Raw genomic sequence first — 26,647 nt, 5'->3', positions numbered from 1 at the left:
AAACAAACACTGCCATTATAACTTGTGTTGATTAGCAATGTTGATCAACAAGTGTTGTCAACACTTCCACATTTTTACTCAACACGTTAAGATGAGACAGTAATCTGTTCCAACAATAAAACTTCCTAAACTTCTTTGTTTATCTCATCTTAAGATTATAGAGTTGATAATGTGAGAAAAGCATTCAAGGCAGAAGTGACATTGATATCCCACCTACACACTGAAGATTACAGAGTTTATAAAGATAGAGAAGCATTTAAAATGTGGATATTTACTATTTTAGTGACAATAATGTGAAATATTTTCCTATGTTTGGTTTTGAAACATCTAAATTTAAAAATCTACATTGTGAAAATAATTAAAGACTGAAAATTTTGTGAAGTGAATTTTATTATTTATTCATTTATTGTATAAAACACTATAATCATAATACAATTATGACATTGGAGGAAAAACTAGGCTGAGCCTGCACTATTTCTCTCCAAAAATTTTGATAAAATGCTAATGTTGTCCAAAAGTTAAGGTTATGTAATCACACACTGCTTCGTCACCTGATTTTCGGTCCAGGAATAATGAATTGAACATTTTGAAGATTGATGTTATACTCTAAATGAATCACAGAATGTATCACAATAAATTAAAAACTTTAAAAATATTGCACTTATTTGAAAAATTTGAATACAAAATCAAAAACCTACTCACTAAAACAACTAACTACAAGACTTAACCTATTTTGGACTATGTGTAACCTTATCTAAATTTGGGAGAGGAATAGCACAAGGTTACCTCATTTTTTCTCTCCCTATCATTTTGATGATGTACTTTTTGTATGAATTGATAAAGAATTTAAAGGTGACTTTGATTGTTAACGAATTCCAACCAAAGTGGATTTATGAATTTTTCACATGAAAATCTAATGGGATGAAGTCTTTACTTTTGATATTATTTATTTATTTCATTGGCAATTACAGATCATAATTATAATAAATATAATATGATTGGGAGAAGACAACAGGCATAGCCCAAAACTGTCTTCTCCCAAATTTTAACAAATAAAAGTTTCAAAAAGAATGAGGTTAAGATTTCACTTTCACTTCAAAAAGTCCAATTTCCACTTCAAAACTAATGACAAAACTAAAAATTTTGAATTTTGATATTTAAAAACTGACTATGGTGAGGTCCACGTTATAATGGCAGTACTTGATCGACATTGGTGTTGCTATCCTTGTCTATCATTCGACAAAGCAGATGGCGCTATCGTTTTCTAGCTTCGCAACTTTGCCGGATTGTTTTTAAACCATGTAAAACTAGTTAATTAACAAAATATCATATTGGTTCTGTGATATTAACATAAAAATACAATATTAATAACTCAGAAACATGGATCGTCATTAAAAATTAACAATAATGTGCTTATTGAATAGTATAGAGGTGCGTACAGATATACGCGCCGCGAACATGAGCAATTCACTTTTAATCAGCTAATTATATCTGTATTTTTACAGAAACGGTAAGATGATAGCTGATAGGAAATTATGAATATTATTGGCACTTACTGGACAGTTCTATTGTTGGACAATATTTCAGGGCTGTTGAGACAGGACGAGCTCGACTTCATGGGTGAGTTCAACAGCATTTCAGAGTCACCACTCTTCGAAGATTCAACTGAGCAGACGCTTCCTGTGTCACTATTGTCCTGCAATAAATAAATGTTCCTAAAAAACTAAAACTACTACATCAATAACAGAAAATATAAGATAGTTTACAATTACATACTACATAGTTAGTTACAAAAGATTCTTATAATGTGTTTTCTACATGTTTAGTGTTTTCTGAGTGGAAATTGACCTACTCCACTATGACGTACCATGTTCTAGAGTAGGTTAGACAATAAAACATGAAAAATTAACAATAATGTGCTTATTGAACAGTATATAGGTGCGTACAGATATACGCGCCGCGAACATGAGCAATTCACTTTTAATCAGCTAATTATATCTGTATACTTTACAGAAACGGTAAGATACAGATATAAAAAACTTGGCATCAGCTGATTAAAAGTGAATTGCTCATGTTCGCGGCGCGTAAATCTGTACGCACCTTGAAAGATACCGTAACGATGTAGCCTATAAATACAGATGAGATAGCAGTGTACGATTAACAGAATAATGCCGCATCCATACTATCGCCCAATGCAAACAAATGACAACAAACGCGAGTTTGAATGGGTTTCTTTTTCAACACTTGCCTTTATTGGATCTGCGAGTGCTAATCATTGAGGCATGACCGAGGATATGTGTTGCCGAGTCACTGTCAATAAGCGAGTGCTAATCATTGAGGCATGACCGAGGATATGTGTTGCCGAGTCACTGTCAATAAGCGAGTGCTAATCATTGAGGCATGACCGAGGATATGTGTTGCCGAGTCACTGTCAATAAGCGAGTGCTAATCATTGAGGCATAACCGAGGATATGTGTTGCCGAGTCACTGTCAATAACATAGGCGTTCGTGTTGAAGCAGTTATCAGACAACAAGGTGGCCACATTGAACATGTAATGGCCACAAACTAATCTCCAGCTATACAGTAGACAAGTTATATATCATTTTTCTGTATTGCTTTCACAATAGTTATTTGTGCAACTAGTGCGCAAAGTGACAGTTTGCTGCACCGAAAGAAACGTTTATGCCCGAGCCGTAGGCGAGGACGGAATGGTTTCTTGAGTGCAGCAAACAAACTTTGCGCACGTATTTCACATTATATTTTTCCTACAGTTACCATTGAATATGAGAAGTGGTTGATTAAATGATTATGGCTGAAATCCATCAAATGTTTGTGTGTGTGATGCTGTTATTAATAACAACCTTAATTCATTTAAAAATTAATAATCCGATTGAAGTTGAAAATTCTCAGCCAAAATTCTTATTTTTATTCATTCAAGAATCAGAAAAAACAGATAGAACAAAAAAATCGCATTCAAAATATACGCCAACAGCTGATTGGCTGAACCGAACTGCAATATGGCTGAGCACAACAAGATGGCTGAACCGACAAGCGCGTGACCTAGCGGGAAGAATCGTACCAAAGTTTGTTTCATCCAGCTAAAAACTACAGAAACAGGATTCAGAAATTTAGACTTTTGCTCAAATTACCGAGAAAAATGCTCAAAGTAAACTGAAAAATATTTATAAAAATAACATAGACAACAGAGAATATTTATTGTAGTATTCTTATGTTTTTTTATTATATGGATATCAAACAGTAATCATTTAACCTCAAAATTCGAATTTTATAATGTATATTTGCTACTTTTCTCATTGCTTGTAGTTGGAATAATAATAATTATCAATAGAAAAGAACTATTATTTATTATTAAATGATGAGAATTCGTAAACAATGATTATTTAATTATGATTTAGATGAACTTTATTCTTGTTTTGGATTTCTAGATTGGGATTTTATCATAAATGTAGGGTAGCCATTGAAATGATTCTCATCTAAATCTAACCACAGTCATTGTTACCAACTCAATTTTGGTTTTCGTGCACTAATCCTCCATATAACCCACCAACTGTTTTGTGTTGCCATGTTGCAAATCTGGAGTGCAGAAAAAATTTTTCCCGCACTAGAGCGGAAAAGTGATTCTTTGCGTTCTGTAATCAGTGCAGGAATGGCCACTTTTCAAGGTAACTGTAGGAAAAAACTTTCTATGACAAAACTAAATGTTGGATCACATCGTGCGCCACTCTGTATTTCACTCATAGAGCAATCAACTAATAAAGCATAATACCTGTCACAGAAATACATATAAATAAAACACTAAAATACGCATAAAACACAGAAAATGATGATCCCACTCTTAAACCCTCTTTTTGGTAGAGAGTTAGTGGGAAGGATATTTTTAATATTCTTTCCGAAGAGTGGACATTGATATGTCCAAAGCTCCGCCAATTTATGTAGATGCATAACAATATAATTATTATCTATAGTTATTATATTACAAATTGCTTTTTCATATCATATACAGTTCAATAATTATTTTCTTAGTCTATATTATGTAAATTCATCTATAATTTTGCTGTATTGTAAGCTATTGTATATAAGTGTATAAGCCAGTATATATTGTAATCTACATAAATAAAGTACTCAATCAATCAATCAATTACCAAAAAGTTTTTTAAACAAGATCACTCCCGTGTTATCGGATGGACACGTTAAATTGTCAATCCCGGCTGAAGTATGACAGTCGTACGGCCTATTGACGGCTTAAATTATATATTCAGGCGGTGGGACCTACCCGAAGGGACTCCCCCCCACCAACAAAAGCCATACGAATTTACTTTTATTTACAGTAGTGTTCATCGAATTTCCATCTAGCTGTTTACCCTGTTGTCAATATTTGCAGTAGCAGAAGTCTTTCCGGTGATTTACAGCATTTAATTGGAATTTCGTTTAATAATAATTATTACTTTTACTTATTTTGAATATCATTACCTCGAATTGCATGGCAGGTAGTTCTTTGAGCAGATTGAAAGCTACATTCAACTCTTTGAGTTTTGGCGCTCGCCACATCTTGAAAGGCAGAGCTGGTAGTTTGTTATTGCAAACGTCCAATGTAACAAGTGCTGGCAGATTGAACAGTTCTTCAGGCAACCATTCTAGTCTGTTATCCTGAAATATTCACATAGCATGAAATTATAATCTAATTTTGGGCTCTATCAATTTAAAAATATGTAATCAAGTATGTTTTTATTGTTTCCGAAATATTTAATCAATATGTTTTTATTGTATCTAATTATAAAAATTTGGGTAGCCTAATCATTGAATTATCTTAAATTGCTTATCTTTACTCTTTGAATGCAAAACCTATGAAGAGCATTATTGAGCCCTGATTACAGTTTTAAAAACAAGAAAGATGGATAGAAATTACTGAGATATTGCAATTATTCAAATGCTAATGAATGAATAATTATTATTAAACGAAAATCCAAATTAAATACTGTAATTCACACCGGAGACTTCTGTAAGGATAAGTATTCCTGACCGGCAATTAAGAGATACAGAGTTCGATTCCCGGGCTGACAAATAATTTATGAATAGTAGCTTTATCGAATTTCCATTTAGCTGTTTACCCTATAGTCAATATTTGTAGTAGCAGAAGTCTTCGGGGTGATTTACAGCAATTAATTTGGATTTTCGTTTAATAATAATTATTAAAGATAGATAGATATTAATTTCACTGCAAAGATTTATTCTATCTATTAATCTATTTCATGCACATCATCAAAACAATAATTGGGAGAGGAGCAAACAGAAATAATTAATCCAATACTGCTTCTCTCTCGAATTTAGATAGTTGAGAAGTCTAAATGAGGCTATGATATCAATAGGCCTAATTATCTTTTCCACAATAATTTAAATACCAAATATAAAAACAAATTTAGAATCTCGGTTAATTATGGATGTAACTAGAGCATATTCGTAAAATTGATAACTCAAGGATTAGGTACATTAGCATATTATAATCTATAACATTTCAAGGTTTAAAATCTCGATTCATTCTGGTATTTAAAGAGGAATAAACTTTATAAAGTGAATACCGATAACTAATCCATGCAATAGTTTTGCAGAAGCTTTTATAAAAATCTGGTGTGGCGCACTCACACAACTTTCCTTGCCGTTATGAAAATTGATCACCTGACGTTAGTGTTTCCGCGCATCTCAAAGCTACTATTCAAAGATTTGAGTCAGCTGGTGACAGGGCAATAACGCTAGAGACACACATGAGGTCTGCTATCTCTTCATAGTGAATGAAAAAATATAATAAAAATAGAATCAACAATAATTTGCAATTGAATAATCATATTTTCTCGAATTTAAAGCTTATTTTCAATTTTAGGTGAAAATGTTACTGAACATTAATTGTAGAGATTTTCATGATCAATCTACTCCACTTGTTTTTTTTTGTTTAAATTGTACCTGAAGCCTGATAATTGGGAATCTAAAATCGAACTTTGCATTGTTGGGGCGGAGCTCCTGAAATTTTTTACAGATATGGGACTTGTGGCAGTTAATAGTGCTTATCGATGACTATTTTGGGTATGAATTTGATAAAAATCGTTGAGAGCCGTTTTTGAGAAAATCACGAAAAACCCTGTTTTTGACAACATTTTAGCCGCCATCTTGAATTGCATTTGATCGAAATTGTTCGTGTCGGATCCTTATAGTGAAAGGACCTTAAGTTCCAAATTTCAAGTCATTCCGTTAATTGGGAGATGAGATATCGTTTACACAGACGCACATACACTCATATATACACACACACACACACACACACACACACACACACACACACACACACACACACACATACAGACCAATACCCAAAAACCAATTTTTTGGACTCAGGGGACCTTGAAACGTATAGAAATTTGGGTACCTTAATTTTTTTCGGAAAGCAATACTTTCCTTACCTATGGTAATAGGGCAAGGAAAGTAAAAAATACAGTAGGCTACACAAATAATATTTGGGATACGATAATAACATAGACAAAAGATTGTATAAGAATATATCCCATGGTATAGGGCGTTTATATTCCAAAATAGTTTAAAGTCATTTTTTTGTTTACTCAAGGCGATTACTGCCGACTATTATTGATTAATACTGTGTTGTTGGGGTGAAAGTGTATAAACAGCACAGTATGAGAGATTACCGGCGTCACATAGCTTCACGAGAAAGAACTATTAGGACTATCGGCTTGAGTTAACATTGGAAATTGGAACATAAACGACCATGAAACATCTTGTTAAGCTATGTTTTCTCTAAGGTATCACCATAAATGATACAGTATCACCACAATATGATACAGTATCACCACAATATGATACAGTATCATCTCAGCTTGATACACAACTTGGATTTTTGAAGAAACAGTAGAACCAAATGTAGAATATGGAATACAAACACCCTATAACAACATATATCTTATGCTATATTTTCTCCATCTATGCTATTAGTTCCACTGCGAATTGCAATATATAACTGATCTACAATACAACGATGAAAATCATAAGACATCTTGGTGTTTAAAAATAACTAAACTCAATACAGTTAATATCGTTGACTATAGTGAGGTCCACGTTATAATGGCAGTGGAGAAAGATAGCAGAACAACGTTGCCAATCCTCTGTCTTGTCAATGCCTTCTATAGACGGTAGCTGATATAGGTTTATTGATGTAATATCAACTGTTCATTCTCTTTTAAAATAATTGATTATATTTTATTAAGAAAGTAATTATATTTTCAATAATTTCATAATGAATTTTCATAATTAAGATGAAATATTTTGTTGATAAATTATCAATTCTACATAGTTAAAAGATGATCTGGCAACAGAGCAAAGCGAGAAAGAGATAGCGCTATCCGCTTTGCTGAATGGTAGACAAGGATAGCAATACCATTGCTAATTAAACCATCATTGAAAAGTATAATTTCTTGCTTGATAAAATAGGATTGATTATTTTAAAACGAGAATGAACAGTTGATATTACATCAATAAACCTGTATCAGTTACCCTTTATAGAAGGCATTGACAAGGCAGAGGATCGGCAACGTTGTTCTCTTATCTTTCTCCACTGCCATTATAACGTGGACCTGACTATAGTTAATTCATGAAATCGATTCAGTAGACGTTTTTGTAAAAAGTACACAGATAATAATGAAAATAATAATTATATTATGATAATAATTAATAATGACTAATAAGTAAAATATGAATAATTCAACATACTTGCAGATAAAGCTCTTCCAGCATCGGTGCTGAATATCCCTTCACAAATTTCAAAGATTTGGAATGTCTTTTGTTTTTTGTATCCACGTCCATGAAATCTTCGTTGGTTGGGAGTTTTTCGATTTTGTTCTGAGCAACATTCAGATACCTGGATGGCAAAATAAATGCTATTATTGAAATTTGAAAAATAGTCATCATACAGAGTGTTTCTTAGATAGAACGACAAACGTCGTCATGAGTGGTTTCCTTAGAGCTTGTTCACATGACAGCGATTTACGCTCGGTTGTCGAGTCAAGTCAAGTCAAAATACTTTTTCCTACAGTTACGTTGAAAAGTGGCCATTGCTGCACTGATTACAGAACGCAAAGAATCACTTTTCCGCTCTAGTGCGGGAAAAATTTTTCTGCACTCCAGATTTGCAACATGGCAACGCAAAATACTTAGTAGGTTATATGGAGCAACAGTGCAGCAAAATCAAAATGAAGTTGGTAACAGTGACTGCTGTGGCTGCTATAGTGAGCAGAGGTGCAACCAAGCACAGCGCGCTAATTATTATTCATTATATATTATAACCAAGGACAACGAGGACTTTAGGATTTTAGGATTAAGGTTTTTATCAATAATAAAATTACACAGAAAAACATTTGATGGATTCAGGCAATTTTACCCATAATTACCCACTTTTCATATTCAATGGTAACTGTAGGAAAAACTTAATGTGAAATACGTGCGCAAAGTTCCTCTGCTGCACTCAAGAAACCATTCCGCCCTCGCCTACGGCTCGGGCGTAAACGTTTCTTTCGGTGCAGCAAACTGTCACTTTGCGCACTAGTTGCACAAATAACTATATTGCAGCAGCTAATTGAGAGCATCATACACGGCATAGAACAAACACGGCATACAACGTTGTCGCGTGGTTGGCAAATCGCTCGATTTGCCAGCCTCGTACACATGACAGCGATTCATGAGCGGTTTGCGCTCGGTTAAGACTAAGCAAAGGCTGAAATTAAACTTTCTACTGGTGATATTTTTTAAAGTTTTTCGATTTGTATATCATCAAGCTATCAAAATAGAAAAGTTTTCTCAGAAAAACATTTTTTCCGAACATTACTTTTTGAGATATGAGCTCCTAAAGTTTACATTTTTGGAACAGAACATTTCAAATACGGTAAGAGATAAATCCATGTGATTTGGAAGATAAATTCTTCATGGTATTGTTGATTGAATAAAACAAAAATTTTCTGAAAATATCAATTTACTAAAAATGACAAAAATAACTCATTAATTACCTAAATAACCTAAAAGATTATGTTCAATTATGTTTTAATGGGGAAGATTGAGTTCATACTTTTTTATACTTTTAAATGTCAATATGTTCATATCATTACTAATGTTTTGATTCTTGAATAATAAACACAAATAATGAAAATAAGTATTTGATAATAAGTATTTATACTATTAATTTTTATAATGAAATGTAAATTCAAATATGTTTTTAATTAATTAACAAATATAATGAATTGTTCATTTCTAATTCAATGTCCCAACCTGGGCAAGGGATGTCCCTTAAGCCCAGGTTGGGACACTCCCAAAAATTGTTTTTCCAATAAAAAACCAATTGACAATCAATGCAGTTGCCATGAAAGTGTAAGCAAATACAATCAATAGAAAATTTAAAAATGAAGAATTTTTTTATTTTGTCCAAGTTAGCTGTTTGAATTTCGGTGTCCCAACGTGGACTAGTTTACCCTTCTATGAAATATAATAATATAATATCTGTCTGTCTGTCTTAAGATCCTCTACAAACTAACTAAAGCTAAACTTACTAAGTAAATGAACTGAAAATTGTAATAGAATAAATTTTAATTGAACTGAAATTGTAATAGAATGTGCACTATGTGAACTGCTCTGCTCGAAACCGCTCGGTTGACTGAAGACATGTGTACGCTCTCATGCCTGCTCTGGTATATCGAACCGCCCGGCAACCGAGCGACAACCGAAGTCTGAGACTACAACCGCCGCGATTCGCCGGCGACTACTAAAACCGAGCGATGCAAGTGTACGGCACCATGTGTTTCCCTATACCTGGCAACCGCTCGGTTTGTCAACCGCGCGACAACCGAACGTAAATCGCTGTCATGTGAACAGGCTCTTGCACCAATACAAATAAAAAATCTGGTGTGGTACACTCACACAACTCTCCTTGCTCATTGAACTGTAAGCATCATTCTTAAACGAGAATAATTTAGGGAATAGCTTAATGACGATTGGCGGCTACATATTTTAAAACTATACGATCAAACTATTGTATATTGTTTTCAGACTACATTTTCCTTTGTGTTAATAATTATTGTGAAAATTTGATGATTCTTAAAAAGTCGTCAAAACAGCTGTTCTACAGATAAAATATTTCGAATTATGTGTTCTTTTGGATAAACTGCTCTACCTACCATTCATGAGAAGGAGGTTAAATAGTCCATTTCTCAAAGATGGGGTGGACCCCTTGTTAGTTTCATTCTAATTCAAATTCAAATTCTTTATTCTGCCTGACATTTTTTACAATGTACAAGCTCGTCAAAAAAAATACAGTGTACATAATAAGATACATAACACAAGAATAACAATAGCTCAGAGTATGTATATACAAGTAGGCTAACAGGGAGATTGACAAGGATAGTAACAGTAATCACGTAGATGATACACCTTACAGTACACAACTTAGTCCAAAATGAGGTGCAGCCCTTATATTGAACATTCAAAGTATTCAGTCAATGAATAATATCCTCTCTCCATCAAATTTATTCTTCACAACTTTCTTGAATTTCATTTTTGGCAGCTCCTTAACAGCTGAGGAAAGACTGTTGTAAATTTTTATCTGCTGAAATAGGTGGCTGTCCCTTGTTTTAGAAAGCCTTACCTGTGGGATTGAAATATCATTTCTATACCGGGTTGGGTATCCATGTTTGTTTCCCTGACATGAGTACGATTCTAAATTAGTTTTGACATGCAGCAAGCTACTCATTATGAAAATTGAAGGGAATGTCAATATTTTCAATCTTCGAAAGCTTTCTCTGCATGACTCTCTGTTTCTCAAGTTGTCTAACACTCTCATTGCCTTTTTTTGCCATATGAAAACTTTTGAAGCATGGCAAGAATTACCCCATAGGCGAATACCATAGGATATGAGGGAATGAAAAAGTCCATAGTAAGCAAGTACCAAAGAATCAGAGTTCAATGATAACTTAAGTCTTCTAAATAGAAAGACAACACGAGAGAGTCTCTTACACAATTCTATGATGTGAGGCTCCCAACTCAAACTTCTCTCCAAAGTGAAGCCCAACATTCTGACCTGATGCTTAATATCATTGTCTTCTGGGATATTCCTTGAACAGAAGCAGATACATTCAGTTTTGCTCTCATTGATGATTAGATTATTAGACTCAAACCATGATTTAGCAGAGGCAAGAGCCTCTGACAACTTATATCTAACATCATCATAGTTCGAGTCGGAGCAGATTAAAGATGTATCATCGGCGTAGAGAACAGACAATGTTGGAATATTTTATTCCTTAATACAATCTTTACTTTTCTTTCCTTCATTTCACTTCATGTCATATCTGGAAGAAAGATCGAGTTGTGAAAATGTGTTATACCTGAGACTATGCAGTTGAAAAAGCATTGGAGGTAGCCAGGCTAGTGCGTTATTGGAGATGTCCAGCCTTGTTATCGCATACAACACCACGTCTTGACTTCGGGGATTCAGGCGCAGTTTGGGATTCACATGCAATGCTGCGTCAATCTGCAACATACAATATTCAAACAATATTAAAAAGTGAAAATGACAACGATGTACTTATCATCCGGTTGAAAATGATGACAGTCTTCAATCTCTGTATATATGAGTGCTTGACGTTTGTGAAGACAAATCTAGATTCATTCACTTTAGCTAATGAAATTCATGGTCATGTAACAAGGAGAAACCAGAATATATTCCAGTCAAGAGTCAGATTGGAGCGAACAAGTAGAAGCTTTCCCTCATCTGGTATTAGGTTTTTTAATATGCTACCTAACGAAATAAGAAGCCTGCCCCTTGAGACTTTCAATAGAAGGTTGAAGTCATGGTTGATCTCCAATCCCTTCTATTCTATTGATGAATTCAGGGAGGCCAACCTAAATTCGATGATTGCCAGCTCATCTGTATAGTAATTACTTTTTTTATTATATTTGAGAGTTAACCACATTACATTTTTAGGCTGTATTAATTTCATCTCTAAGGATTAAAACTCATTTTGCATGTATATTATATTCCTAAAGAATAAGTTTAGTGCATTCTGTGATAATAATTTAAGTAGATAATATATTTGTTATTGTAATAATATGACTTATCTGTAAATTGACCTAGCCTAATGTACTTGATGTATTTTTTTTGGCTGAAATAAATCATTGAATTATCTTCATCTATATATATAAAAGCGAAATGGCACTGACTGACTGACTGACTGACTGACTCACTCGCAGAAATAAAAATCTACCGGACCAAAAACGTTCAAATTTGGTAGGTATGTTCAGTTGGCCCTTTAGAGGCGCACTAAGAAATCTTTTGACAATATTTCAACTCTAAGGGTGGTTTTTAAGGGTTTAAAGTTCGTCTTTTAGCATGTATATTCTTCTTATTCTCTTAATTATAATTAAAAAATGTCCATACCATATGTTTATATAGAAGTATAATCTAGAGAGAGTACCTCTTCGAAACAGTTGTTAACTGGTAACTAAATTAATAATTTTGTCAGGTTGGCATTAAGTTGAGTTGACTTTGTTAGGTTGGCACCAAGTTGAAGATTGAAATGCATTTATCGCGGAAAAATTGATTGGGCACTACTACTTCAATCAGAGCTATTCCTGGGAATATTATATTACTAGCCGTCAGGCTCGCTTCTCTCGCCATATCCGTTTAGCCAGACGTTTAGTCTGGACCCCCGACTGGATCGTCCTAACATATGATAAAAATGCTCAAATGAAAAATGCCTGCTGATCTCATTCTTGGACGATCCAGTCGGGAGTCCAGGGGGCGAAGCCCCCTGGCTAGACGGATATGGCGAGCGAAGCGAGCCTGCTGATCTCATTCTAGGACGATCCAGTCGGGGGTACAGGGGGCGGAGCACCCTGGCTAGACGGATATGGCGAGCGAAGCGAGCCCGGTGGCTAGTTACATATATTATTCTAAACAAAAGATCCAAAGGCCATATGCACCATCTACGTTCAACCATAGAGAAAAAATAGCATAAGTAGATATCCCATGGTATGGTGAATTTATGTCGCAACTTTTACTGTTATCTCAAGCCGATTACTGTCGATTATTATCGATTTGTATTGTTTTGTTGGGGTGAGAGTGTATGAACAGCACAATATGAGAGACTACCAGCGTCACACAGCTTCATGGGAAAGAACTACGTGGACTATCGGCTTGGGATAACAGTAAAAGTTGCGACATGAACGCCCTATACTATGGGATATCTACTAATGCTATTTTTTCTCTATGGTTCAACGCTGATCGATTACATGACGGAAAGTATAATGTGCTTCATTCCAGGTTTAAGCCAAATAATCTATTTACATTTGTCATTAAATGGATTATTTTGAGTGGCTGAAGAATGATTATTTCTATAGGAATTCCAGTCTTACTTCTGTGGAGCACTATAGTGAGGTCCACGTTATAATGGCAGTGTTTGATTAGCAAGGTATTACTATCCTTGTCTATCATTCGACAAAGCGGATAGCGCTTTCTTGTCTCGCTTTACTCTGTTGCTAGATCGTCTTTAAAAAATGTAAAATTAATAATTAATTAACAAAATATGTCATTTTAATTATGAAATATTTGAAAAATATAATTTCGTGTTCAATAAAATATAATTGATTATTTCAAATGAGAATGAACAGTTAATATATGTTCCCTTTATTAATCCCCCCCCCCCCCTACACACAGATGGATAGTCTAGTAGGGGGATTCCAAAATATGTTGTATATTGTATTCCTATTCGTGTATTATGTTTTTTTGGAAATAAACTGAATTGAATTGAAATAATATTATATCAATAAACCTGTATCAGCTACCGTCTATAGAAGGCATTGACAAGCCAGAGGATCGGCAACGTTGTTCTGCTATCTTTCTCCACTGCCATTACAACGTGGACCTCACTATAGGTTACGTGTCATTTCAACATTTTTAAATTACACACTCCAATATTCAAACACAAACAATTCAATTTAATGACGTCTTACATCTATATAAATAAAAATCGAGCCTCAAATTTTCACATTCAATAAATTTTTTATGTATGCACCGAATTTAATGATTTTTTTAGTTGTGTTCGTTATATTCAGGACCAGGTTTATGGCCTATCAAATTTATAATCCGACTTCAGGACTCTTTCCTACGGTCCTTCAAAGTTTACCTGTAATCCTTATGGGAGAAGATTTGTGAGCTGGTCACACACAGAAATAAAAATCAGCTGTTATAATCATTGCGTCATCCAACAGCTGTGGCTATATAGTGCTGCTCCATAACCGCCCATGTATTTTATTATTCTAAACCCCCTGACTAAAATCAAAATGACTGTTCTCTGTGTAATCATCCAGCAGTGCGAACTCAGGTTGAAGACTTTCATGCTCCAAATACATTGATTTGTTTTGAATAATTGTGCTGTTTTCTGTGTTTAGAATCAATTGATTTTTTGTACATTATTTATTTTGAAGTTGAAAAATTTATGTACTAAAATTTACATAGGGCCGGTTCCCGAGCTCGGGATTTAGCTAAGTCCTAGACTTTAAACAGCTGGGGGCGTAGTCGCAGCTTTTATAACAGTAGTCGTAGTTTTTACTTTCCTTGCCCTATTACCATAGGTAAGGAAAGTATTGCTTTCCGAAAAAAATTAAGGTACCCCAATTTCTGAACTTCTATACGTTTTAAGGTCCCCCGAGTCCAAAAAAGTGTGTGTGTGTGTGTGGGTGTGTGTGTGTGTGTGTGTATGAGTGTATGTGCGTCTGTGAACACGATATCTCATCTCCCAATAAACGGAATGACTTGAAATTTGGAACTTAAGGTCCTTACACTATAAGGATCCGACTAGAACAATTTCGATCAAATGCGACTCAAGATGGCGGCTAAAATGGCAAAAATGTTGTCAAAAGCAGGGTTTTTCGCGATTTTCTCGAAAATGCCTCCAACGATTTTGATCAAATTTATACCTAAAATAGTCATCGATAAGCTATATCAACTGCCACAAGTCCCATATCTGTAAAAATTTCAGGAGCTCCGCTCCATCTATGCAAAGTTCGATTTTAGATTTCCAATTATCAGGCTTCATATACAATTTAAACGAAAAATTTCAAGTGGAAAAGATTGAGCATGAAAATCTCTGCAATTAATGTTCAGTAACATTTTCACCTAAAATTGAAAATAAGCTTTAAATTCGAGAAAATGTGATTATTCAATTGCAAATTATTGTTGATTCTATTAAATGATTCACTATGAAGAGATAGCAGACCTCATGTGTGTATCCAGCGCATATTGCCCTGTCACCAGCTGGCTCAAATCTTTGAATAGTAGACTTGAGATTTCCGAGAACACTAGCGTCAGGTGATCAATTTTCATAACGGCAAGGAAAGTTGTGTGAGTGCGCCACACCAGATTTTCATTTTCTCATTTCTATAATTGGAAACGTTTTTCCTTGACGAAATTACATTCCTAAATAATTCAAAAAAGCTGAAAATTTCACTATTTTCTCTTTATTTTATTTTGTGTTCAATTTTCTAGTTTTTTGAAATTTGATTCAAACGTGACTATTACAATGACTGCGACTACGCCACGTTTTGGAAAACCAATTTTCTGACTCCAGCTGTTTAAAGTCTAGGACTTAGCTAAATTCCAGCTCGGAAACCGGCCCTAAATTTTCGAGGAGAATAGAATCACTTTCCAAATAATAAGTAATGAAAAGTACAAACTGCTGCACAACTAATTAAGCAGATAGGTAATCCATATTGAGGTATAAATGTAAATACTGATTGTTGGATAATTTTCATAAAAATATAGTGATGCGTCAGATTAAGGTAAGGCTAAGCACACCAGAGGAGGCGCGGCTTGGTGATACAAAGTGTTGATCTTAAGCTGCATACACATATTCGTGCTTCCAACCCGCACCGAGCACGCTCCTCCCTCGTACCGCCTTCGTACCACCATCGAACAACAGTCGGACCGCCCACGCACCCATCATGAACGTTACGGAAGATGTTAGATCTTCTCGCGTTCCCCGGTCGAACTACTCTTGCTCGCCGGTCGATCATCAATCGCTGGAGTGACGTTCGGTTGCGGAGCAGAGCGAGAGTCTGTACGCACCTTTATGGAGATTGCCTTATCACACCGTAATTTGGTGTGTGTGTGTGTGTGTGTGTGTGTGTGTGTGTGTGTGTGTGTGTGTGTGTGTGTGTGTGAGTGTTTCCATTCAAGCCAATGAGCAAGAAGCACCTCAGGTGTGCATTCAGCTAAAGTTTGTCATGAGATGCATTAACTGTTTGGCGGTACGAAGTTCGCCGGGCCAGCTAGTACAATTAGATGAGCCTACCAGCCATTGCGGTCGAATCTGCGACAGTTGGCACCGCTGACAGTGCCAGTTGATCATGACGGCAGTGTTGGCAAACATGTTGCTGTAGGTCAGATTCTGCAGCGCCCCAAATTGCGACGACGATGCTGGAATTTTCTCGTTCATCGCCTTCTTGTTGATACGGTGCTCGGGGTCTGGGTAAGCCTGGCAACCAAATAATGAATAAATTAATTCATATACTTTACAAAATAACATAACATAAGCATAGAATGTTGTAAAACTATAAATCAAATATCATCAATCATTGAACATTGAGGCATTGATTTGGCTACATAGGCCAAAGGAGTTATTAGATAAGATAAGATAAGATTTTTATTCGTCACATTTGTTTGCATAAATACAATATTTATCAAGCCATGACATGTCAATAATAGGAATACAATAAAACAATTACAAACATTACAATCATAACACATAGAAACACGTCAAAAACTATGAAAAGTTTCATAATAGGATGAAAGTTACTCGAGTCAAGAAACAGTTAGGCATAAAAAACGAGAGATCTATGGTTGAAATAGTTCTTCAACCTTGTATGGGCAGCTATTGACAAGATAATACTTCAATCTATTTAAAAAACATCCATTAGTAGTGTCATCCTTCAAGTAAGATGGAAGCAAATTGAACATTTTCATACCCCTATACCAAGGGCCTCTTCCTACCAGGTCTAATCTAAATCTCGGTAGCTGGAAATCATTTACATTACTTCTTGTTGAATACGTATGCGTGTGTCTGGGTTCCTCAATATTAATTATATTTTTCCTGATATAAGTCACCAGCTCCTGTATATAAATTGCTGGTACCGTCAGAAGATTATTTCTTACGAAATGCGGTTTGCAACTCTCTCTAAATCCCAATCCATATATTATTCTAACAGCCTCTTTTATTGGGCCATAAGTTGAGCATTTGCTTATACTTCTAAAATATGGAGCATTTGCTTCATTTTCTATGAATAGACGTGAGCAGAACCTTTTTCTCATGCTCATCAAAAAAATAGTTTGAGCATTTGCTCAAAAGTAAAAGCTTATACTCAAAATTGTATGAATAAACTAGAGCATTTGCTCAACTTTTGAAGCAAATGCTTAAAAAAAGGTGAGTCTAGTCTAGAGCAGCTTATCACCTTTTGCTCATAGTACTCAGTACATAGATGTACATAGATGCTCAACTAATTCGTATGAGGAAGAGGAAACTATACCAGATACGATCACAACCAATAGTTGAGAACTATAAAACTCTTTTTAGATTCAACCATGATATATTATCACCATTATCCCTACAAAAGAATAAATACAAAAGATACCAATCCGATATAAAGATAGCCATCACAAAATAGGAAATAGGCATTTAAGAAGATGAGAGTGTAGACGATTATAAGAAGGCTATTGATATTATAAGAATATGCTGAAGATTATTATTTAGAGATGACATTTTTTCACGCTATTATTTCAAAATTCTAAACTCAACTAACCTAAATGAGCATTTTCTCTGGTTTTATTCATATGGGCCATTGACTCTTCGAATGTTTTTAAGTTTTGTATTAGCCTATGAGTGCATTTATGCATAAATATATCTATATTGATTCAATTACTGTAATAGTTGACCAAAGCGAAGCTGAGGTCTATAGTTTTGACTCGATCGGCTTTTGTCTGTTTGTTTGTTTGTTTGTACCGCAGTTACAGTCGCACTTATTGTCCGATTTGGATAACATTTGGTATACCAAGTACTTTGAATCAAGGCGCAGAAACGTATGTGTAATGATTTTTGATAAGACCTCCGGTTTTTTGTGATTTAAAAAACTGCAGACCAACAAAGCTATTTTTCGTATCTAGCGCCGTTATCTTGCAAGATACAGCAATTTTTATTTTCGTTTAAATTGAAGATCATTGGATTTACAATATGTTAAGAGTAAATCTTGCCCACAATAAATATAAGTAAAAACATTAGCTCTCATTTTTATAGATTGTGCCGCTCTAATATGTGTGTATTGAATAATAAAAATAATATAATATTCGAGTGACCTGGCTGGCTGAGGTCTGGTGTCAGAGTTTTCAGGTCGCAACTGATCAATTTCAGGGCCTCTGACATGACCTAACGACTGCTTTTTAGACAGCCGGGACCGACGGCTGTATTGAATGAATGGTATCGATAGGATGATGAAGGAATGCTATCAATCTATTTTTAGACGTGACATGCGATGGAAAACCAGTTCAATAGAATATAGTATATTATATTTATATAGAAAACGCCTATTTTTGTAGATATTCTTAATCATTTTGTTGTTATTAATTAGGATAATCAGTTGGTGGTTTGTTTACTATGGTAGATTTTCTCCTGAAAACATGAAACTGTTTACAAAATCATTTTAATGAGTGAAATGATTATTATTTAAATGAATAAAAAAACTATTATTGTGGTAGCTTGCATTATCCATTGCAATAACTGAGCGAGGTCTACTGTTCGCAGAACTACTACTAATTTTTTACTTCCATAAAAAAATTCACAAAATCAAACTTTGCTTGACAACAAAAATCGGAGTGATGGCAAGCAAAGCAGGCATCCACACTCTCGCGCTCGTCATCATTTGTACACATTGGGAGAGAGTGTGGATGCGGCATTACTTGAGTTGCCTCAGTGTGTTGATAATGATAACATGAGTTAATAATGACCGGGCTGATAAATAATTTTTGTATAGTAGCGCTCATCGAATTTCCATCTAGCTGTTTACCCTGTTGTCAATATTTGCAGTAACAGAAGTCTTTGGGGTGATTTACAGCATTTGATTGGGATTTTCGTTTAATAATAACTAGTAGTTCTGCGAACAGTAGACTTCGCTCATGAATAGCCTACAACTTTCAAATTAATGAGAAGAGCCATTAAGAAAGTACAGTATATTGTGAAGATTTATCCAAGACATCTATTATTTTCTCATTTGAAAGTGCTAAAGACATTGTTTATAAATGTCTCTCAAGGAGGTGCCTTCATATATCGTTCCTATATTTACAATATTACAAATTTTCTAACAATTAATTATAAGAGATCGGTCAACTGACAGAAAAATGGAATATGCAGTCGGCAATTTAGACCATGAATCGTTTCACAGACGATAGTGAGACGGAAATGATTCTAAATAACATGGGTATGTTGGTGAGAATGACAGGAGGTTGCTAATAATGTTTTTCATGAAAAGTGGATTCAATGTTATGGCGGCTTGTTATGCCTATGCAAAATGTTTATGCTCACAAGTCGGTTTCCGATCTCATACTAAAGCGAAAACAAGAGCTAACTAAGCTGTGATGTCTCCGGCCGGTTCGGTAGGTCTAGAAACTATTCATCTATGAAACAGGGAATTATCGTGTTGAAAAGGGAACAAATGGTACAATCAAGTGAGAAGTTTTCTTCAATTAATAAATTCTGTATGATGTGGAGCGGCTCAGACGTTCCAAGGTTTACCGCTGACAATCTCTTGTCCTCTATCGATAGCATTCCAACGATACCATTCATTCAATACAGCACATTTTAGAGCGGCACAATTTATATTAAAACCGGAGGTCTTATCAAAAATCGTTACACATACGTTTCTGCGCCTTGTTTCAAAGAACTTGTATACCAAATTTCATCCAAATCGGACAATAACTGCAACTGTAACTGCGGTACAAACAAACAGACAATAGCCAATCGAGTCGAAACTAAGACCTCAGCTTCGCTTCGGTCAATTAGTTAATAATGAGTTGATCAATAATACCTTGATGGAGAGCAGTTTAGCAGTGAGTATGTCATCGTTGTTGCGGACAACGACAGCCAGTGCCTTGCAGTCGTCATCCCTGGCTCCGTGCTTCAGCAGGAGGTCCACTATGGCGATGTCCCGGTTGCGACAAGCCTGCACCAATGCTGAGCCTTCCTGGTAGATATGCTCCTAAACATAAAAACATTTTAAAAAACGAATAATAAGTAACGATTATAAATGAGCGATAATTCAAATAAACACAGTATGTACCCATAATTACTACTAACTGCCATAGAACAATATTTATTTAGACAATAGGTCTTAGGGCCGGTTTCCGAGCTCAGGATTTAGGTAAGTTCTAGACTTTAAACAGCTGGAGTCAGAAAATTGGCTTTCCAAAACGGGGCGTAGTCGCAGTAAATAGTTGCAGCAAAATAAATATTTATTTTCTTATTTCTATAATTATTGGAAATTTTTTCCTTGACAAAATGAAGCATTTCTAAATAATTCAAAACAGCTGAAACTTTACACTATTTTCTCTTCATTTTACTTTGTGTTTAATTTTCTAGTTTTTCGAAATTTAATTTAAACGTGACTTTGACTATGACTGCGACTACGCCCAATTTCGGAAAGCCAATTTTCTGACTCCAGCTGTTTAGAGTCTAGAACTTACCTAAATCCTGAGCTCGGAAACCGGCCCTAAATTGCTATACTAGTTTCAATTACTTTCCATAAAAAAAGAACAAATTTTTCGATTTTTATATCATCAAGCTATCAAAATGAAAAAGTTTTCTGAGGAAAACATTTTTTTCCCGATCATTACTTTTTGAGATATGAGCGACTGAAGTTTGAATTTTTGGGACAGAACATTTCAAATTCGGTGAGATATAAATCCATGAGATTCAGAGGATGAATTCAAATTCAAATTCAAATTCAAATGATTTATTCCACACTCATAAATACATATACGTACATGAATCAAACAAAGCTCAACATGACAATACAATACAACCAAAGTGTAATAATAATAAACGGTAAGTGAAAAAACCACTGGCATAAGATGACTCTTGTTCGCCAGTGGGAGTAGGAGATGAAATTATAATACGCTTAACCTGATTTAAATTGATGTAGCACAGAAGCAAATATTTTTACAGAATAGTAAATTCTGAAACGAGGAATCGAAACAGAATTCACAACAAAAAAATTAAAAAATTCTCTCGAGTATCTTAATATACTATATAACTATGGTACTCTCTTATTCAACTATTAAATCAACTAATAGATCTATGATGTACTAAATAAATCTATACCATGATGTACTTCATGGTATTGTTGATCTAGTAAAACAAAAATTTTATGAAAATATCAATTTTTGGAAAAGTTATTCAATTTAACAAAAATAACAAAAAATAACTCAACTAAAAGTTATTTTTGGTCATTTTTAGTAAATTGAATAACCACCTTAAAAATTGATATTTTCAGAAAATTTTTGTTTTACTAGATCAACAATACCCTGAAGAATCAATCCTCTAAATCTCATGGATTTAACTCTTACCGAATTTGTAATGTTCTGTCCCGAAAATTTAAAATTTAGGCGCTCATATCTCAAAAAGTAATTATCAAAAAAAATGTTTTTCTGAGAAAACTTTTTCATTTTGATAGCCAGATAGTATACAAATAGAAAACTTTGAAAAATATCACCAGTAGAAAGTTTATTTTTATCCTTTGCACAGCTTAAAGTGTGAGTAGGCCTAGATTTCAGTGAGAAAATTATTCTTCTATATACATTCGTCTTCTATTTATGGCCAGTCAGAGGTTGAAAAACGAACGATCCTCGTAAATTCAGACGATGAATGTTGGAAAATACTTGATTGTGGTACCTGATCGGAAGTGCCCCGCTGAGGCGTCAAATTAGGGTTAGCCCCGGCCGACAACAGAGCGCTAACAATGTCTCCATGCCTTCCCCTAACTGCCGCCAGGAGCGCTGTCTCCGTGTCATTGTTGCAGTAGGCGTCCAACTGCCAGGGCAGCAGCTGCTTCTCGTTGCTATCTGCCGCACCGTTCCCCGCCCCGCCGCCGCCGCCCTTCGAGCCCAGGTTCAGTCGGGTCATAATCGACTGGATGCCGTCCGATATTCGGCGCCTTGTCGGACTCACCACTTCCTCTTCCTCGGCCGTGTCCTCCTCTTTCTGCTGAATACGCTGGAATATGATAAGTGAGTTAAATAACGAGTTTAGATATAAAGAAATATAATGGTTTAGACCATAAAGAAAATATATCATGAGAAGATGGAGAACAATTTGATTCGACATTTTTGCTAAGAAAATTTGATTTGACTGGTTACAAAAATTGGAGTTGAAATTAATCATTCTCCAAACTGATAATTATCTGCAAAAACAGACAGTAGTCTGTCCATTTGTTTAGAATTACAATGCATAGCTCTGCATGTTTTGTTTTGGGGATGTTTCACAGAGACAAGTTCTCACAGAGACAAGTAGTGTTTTTTGAACGATATTAGTGTCACAGAGACAAGTTTCACAGGAGCAAGTATTTTATAAATGGCAGTCTCACAGGAACAAGTTCCCACAGAGACAAGCAGTTTCATAGAGACAAGGTCTCCGTCCAAAGTAGGAGCGTTATAAATGGCAGTCTCACAGAAGCAAGTTCCCACTGGAACAAGGTGTTTCACAGAAGCAAGGTCTGTGTCATAGAGACAAGGTAGCGAATGTAGGAAGAAGTTAGGCGTGTTGCCTACATCTGAACTTGAAGGTACTCCATTATTTGTTCTAGTAAATTGAATGTCTGCTGTTTTTTAATCATGCAGGTATATGATTATGATTGAAGGTTTATCATATAAGATAGGGATGGGTTGGTAACCTATTAGAATTAGATAGAAGATAACTTAAATAAATAAATAATTGAGTTCTATGCAAATGTAATATATTTCTACCAAACTCCAAGATAACTATTCCAATGTATCTAATACGTATACATATAACCTTCAACCCGAAAGAATAATCAATATGAATATGAAATGGAATATATAAAAGCCAAATAGCCTACCACTGACCTATTCATCACCGCTTCTTAAAAACCACATGGCCAAAATGGTTTTTCATTATAATTTCTTCTTTCGTAATAAATTGTTTATGCTTTTGTACTCCTGAGCGAAGCTCGGTCCCCGATATTATGAGCTAATCATCTCTTCTTTTTCCGAGCTGCGGTCTCGAATTGTAAATTCAAATTGATATAATATTAACTCCAGACAGTCACAGAGTAAAGCTGCGTCAACACCAATAGATTCTATAGATTCTATTAGATTGAACATAACTTATCATACACATGATGAACATATGTGTTTTTCATGTGCCGTTCAATCTACAATAATCTGTGAGGATTAAGTTATTAACATTTCGTTAATAACTTTGGTGTAAACGCAGCTTTAGATGCCAAGATTTATCATGGCGTTCCGAGTTACGGATGATAATGTCAATGAAAAACATCATTTTCTCATGAAATCTTTCCCATAAAAAATCATAAAAAATAAAACAGATTGTTGTTCTACAAGCGTCTCTACATGTTACAAAATGAAAATCCCAGTGAAAAACAAAAAATGCCACTTGATAATTCCCAAATCATCTTTTTAATCGTAGCTCTGATTCAACTGAGCAATAACTTTCTGAACTTACTGAGTTAATAAAGTAACATTTAAAATTATCATAAGCGCAATGGGACTTGGGATTCCATCAATTCAGAATAAGTATTATACCGGTATTCATTTTACAGGATTGAAGTAGTGCAACATTAGATTAGCACACCAATAGATTTTATTTGTAGCGGAGTGAGTTCATTACTTTCATATCAAAGTTCTACTTTTCCATTATGATATAGTACGACTACTGCAAAACAATGTCTGGTAGCCCTGGTAATGTAATGTAATGTAATGTAATGTAATGTATGGTTGATTGGAAGTCTCCAACCAGCCTGATCAGATTTCTTAGTGGGGCCATTGGCAAACATTTTAAAAAAGCCCTGATATTATTACAATGACTTTATTCCTAGTAGATAGCATTTCTAGTAGATGGCTGAATATTCTCGTTACCACATTGCAAAGGATGTTCAGTGAGGTCTACTGTTATCTGGACTACTAGAGTATTGTAACTCCTAATGTCAGATTGAGTAAGAGCTTGAAATTTATTCCTATCTAGTGTACTCCATGTTCAATAATCTGCCTTTATCTTATATTAGAAGAAACTTGCCTCTGAATAAATTAAAAAACGCACTAAATGTAATTCTGAATGAAAATGCTTATTGTTCCGTAAATTAATTTTCAAATTGTTGAAAATGTGATATTCAGTGCTGTGAGTTTATAAATAGTTTATGTCTTTTTTCAATGTATGACTTAATTTATTCAATTGTACTGGGTGATGATAATTATGACTTGATAAGACTGATTTGATGAATGATTACACTATTCATAAGATGACTACTAGATGTTATGAATTGAATTGCTCATTTATTGTATAACAGACTATAAGCTGAATCCTTTAGACAAGGCCTATTCGCCTAATCACATCCAAATTGTTTGTATTTATCGGTCAATATATTTCTTATTCCTAGACGCCAGCTAAGAAAGGGGTTTCAATTTTCGTAGAATAAGCACGTAATTCAAAACTGTATGTTTTTCAAAAATTGTTGTGATTTCAAATTCAAATTTCGTTATCACACACATAGGCTATACGGGAATTAAGAATTAATGAGAAAGTGTCCCGGAATAAGGTTTATGATTTTTGTTCTTCTGTATTTATACTAAGTGACATATTTATCAGTGATGGCTCTTAAACTGTAGGTTTATTATTAAATAACGAGTTTGGAGCACCAGAAAAATGGGATTATATTTTATTATAATAAATATTCAAAATTACGTTTCCAACCCACAATTATTGTCTTATTGTCATGTCCTTAAAGTTACTGTAAACCATATCGGTTGGGACTAATCAAGGTTTATTTAGGGTGGTTTTAGTTATTAGTTTATGTGTTACAAATAGTTCACCTAGATTTAGATGGCAATTGAAACATTATTGATCTAACTAAAGCATGATATTAGTGTCAAAGACAGAAATCTGCGTTTTAATTCATTATCATGTGAGAGAGAGAGAGAGAGAGTGAGAGATAGTGAGCCCGAAGGAAAGAGTATGTGTAAGAGAGTGATATGGTTGAGTGGGAGTGACAGAGTTCGATATATTATATGCTATATGGTGGGTGAATAATAGTGTGTCCCTTACGCTACACTCACAGTATATATATATATATATTATATATATATATATAATATATATATATATATAGTACATAAACCATATCCATAGATTTTGGAAGCGGCATGCTATCTTTTCAATCTTTTGAAACAGCATTTATTGTCTAAGGTTGGTGAAGAAGTTTTCTGCATTCCATAACAACAATCTGCAGACTGACGTCTCGGGTATTAGAACCAAAAGGCCTTGCTTTATAGAACTATAAATACTCATTCAGTATTACAATGCCTTGCTTCCATGAAACAAAGCAAATGTTTCCCGTTAGGTACTTCTGGAAAGCCCGGTCAATTTGTCATCGGTGGTGTCCAGGTAGAACTACCCTGCTCATAGACTATGTTCACTGAAGCGTAAAACCAAAGTTAACCAAATGCTTCTATTTCTAAAAATTCTATTGCCAGGTATAAAGTACTGCACTTTGGCGGCAGGAAATATTTAACATGTGTTTTCTATATTGTACCCTTCCTGGAAAAAATAGATTTTTGTTCAGTATTGTTTGCCTCCCCTCTACGAGGATGCTACCTGTGCGTTTGCGTTGCGAGTTCAATAGTTGACAAAACACATTCAGTCGACATGGAATTGGTCAAGGAAATCGTAACGCTCCGCAATACTACATTATATCATATTGACGATGGATTTTTCTATCGGGTGACCTCCAGCGACCAAACGCGTATCTATTTAAAATGTAATGTACGCGAGTGTGCAAGTCGCGCCTCAATGCCACTTCGTATGGCAAATAGAACTTTTGATAGTTTTCTTATCACTATTAATCATAATCATCTTCCCAACCCAACGTTTGTTGGTGTTACCGTGTTGAGGGAGTGCATATTGCAACGTTGTTCCAGGGAAACAACAGAGCCACGACACATCTTTGATGAAGAGTGTGCCAAGTAAGTACCCACATCATCATTATTTTCAAGTTCAAGTACGTATATGGAGTATTATATAAAATCTAACCGCATGTAATATACACTTAGACTATTATTAACATTTATAATAATCTCCATCAGAAGTTAAGTAATTCTTATTGTCCCAGTGAAATACGTTCCCTTAAAGTTTCTATTCCCCTCATATCTATTATTCGATGAATATCACAAGGAATCATATTAATAAAAATCTAGTGCTTGATTTGATGTAATTCTTTCGATGTGATGTAAGCTTTTGAGAA

At 34.8% G+C, this 26,647-nt stretch overlaps 1 protein-coding gene across 1 annotated transcript in view; it reads right to left on the bottom strand.

Annotated features, from left to right (window-relative positions):
• LOC111056054 (leucine-rich repeat serine/threonine-protein kinase 1) overlaps positions 1–26,647 on the bottom strand; it is a 236,411-nt gene that overhangs the window by 129,310 nt on the left and 80,454 nt on the right. The window contains 5 exon segments of the mRNA XM_039420334.1: positions 1,557–1,696; positions 4,493–4,669; positions 7,790–7,937; positions 11,443–11,588; positions 16,408–16,590. Of these exon segments, the coding sequence (XP_039276268.1) occupies positions 1,557–1,696; positions 4,493–4,669; positions 7,790–7,937; positions 11,443–11,588; positions 16,408–16,590 (794 nt within the window).

This window comes from Nilaparvata lugens, chromosome 2 (assembly GCF_014356525.2).
Source record: "Nilaparvata lugens isolate BPH chromosome 2, ASM1435652v1, whole genome shotgun sequence".
Lineage (NCBI taxonomy): Eukaryota > Metazoa > Arthropoda > Insecta > Hemiptera > Delphacidae > Nilaparvata > Nilaparvata lugens.
This window is presented reverse-complemented; position numbering and strand designations above follow the sequence as displayed.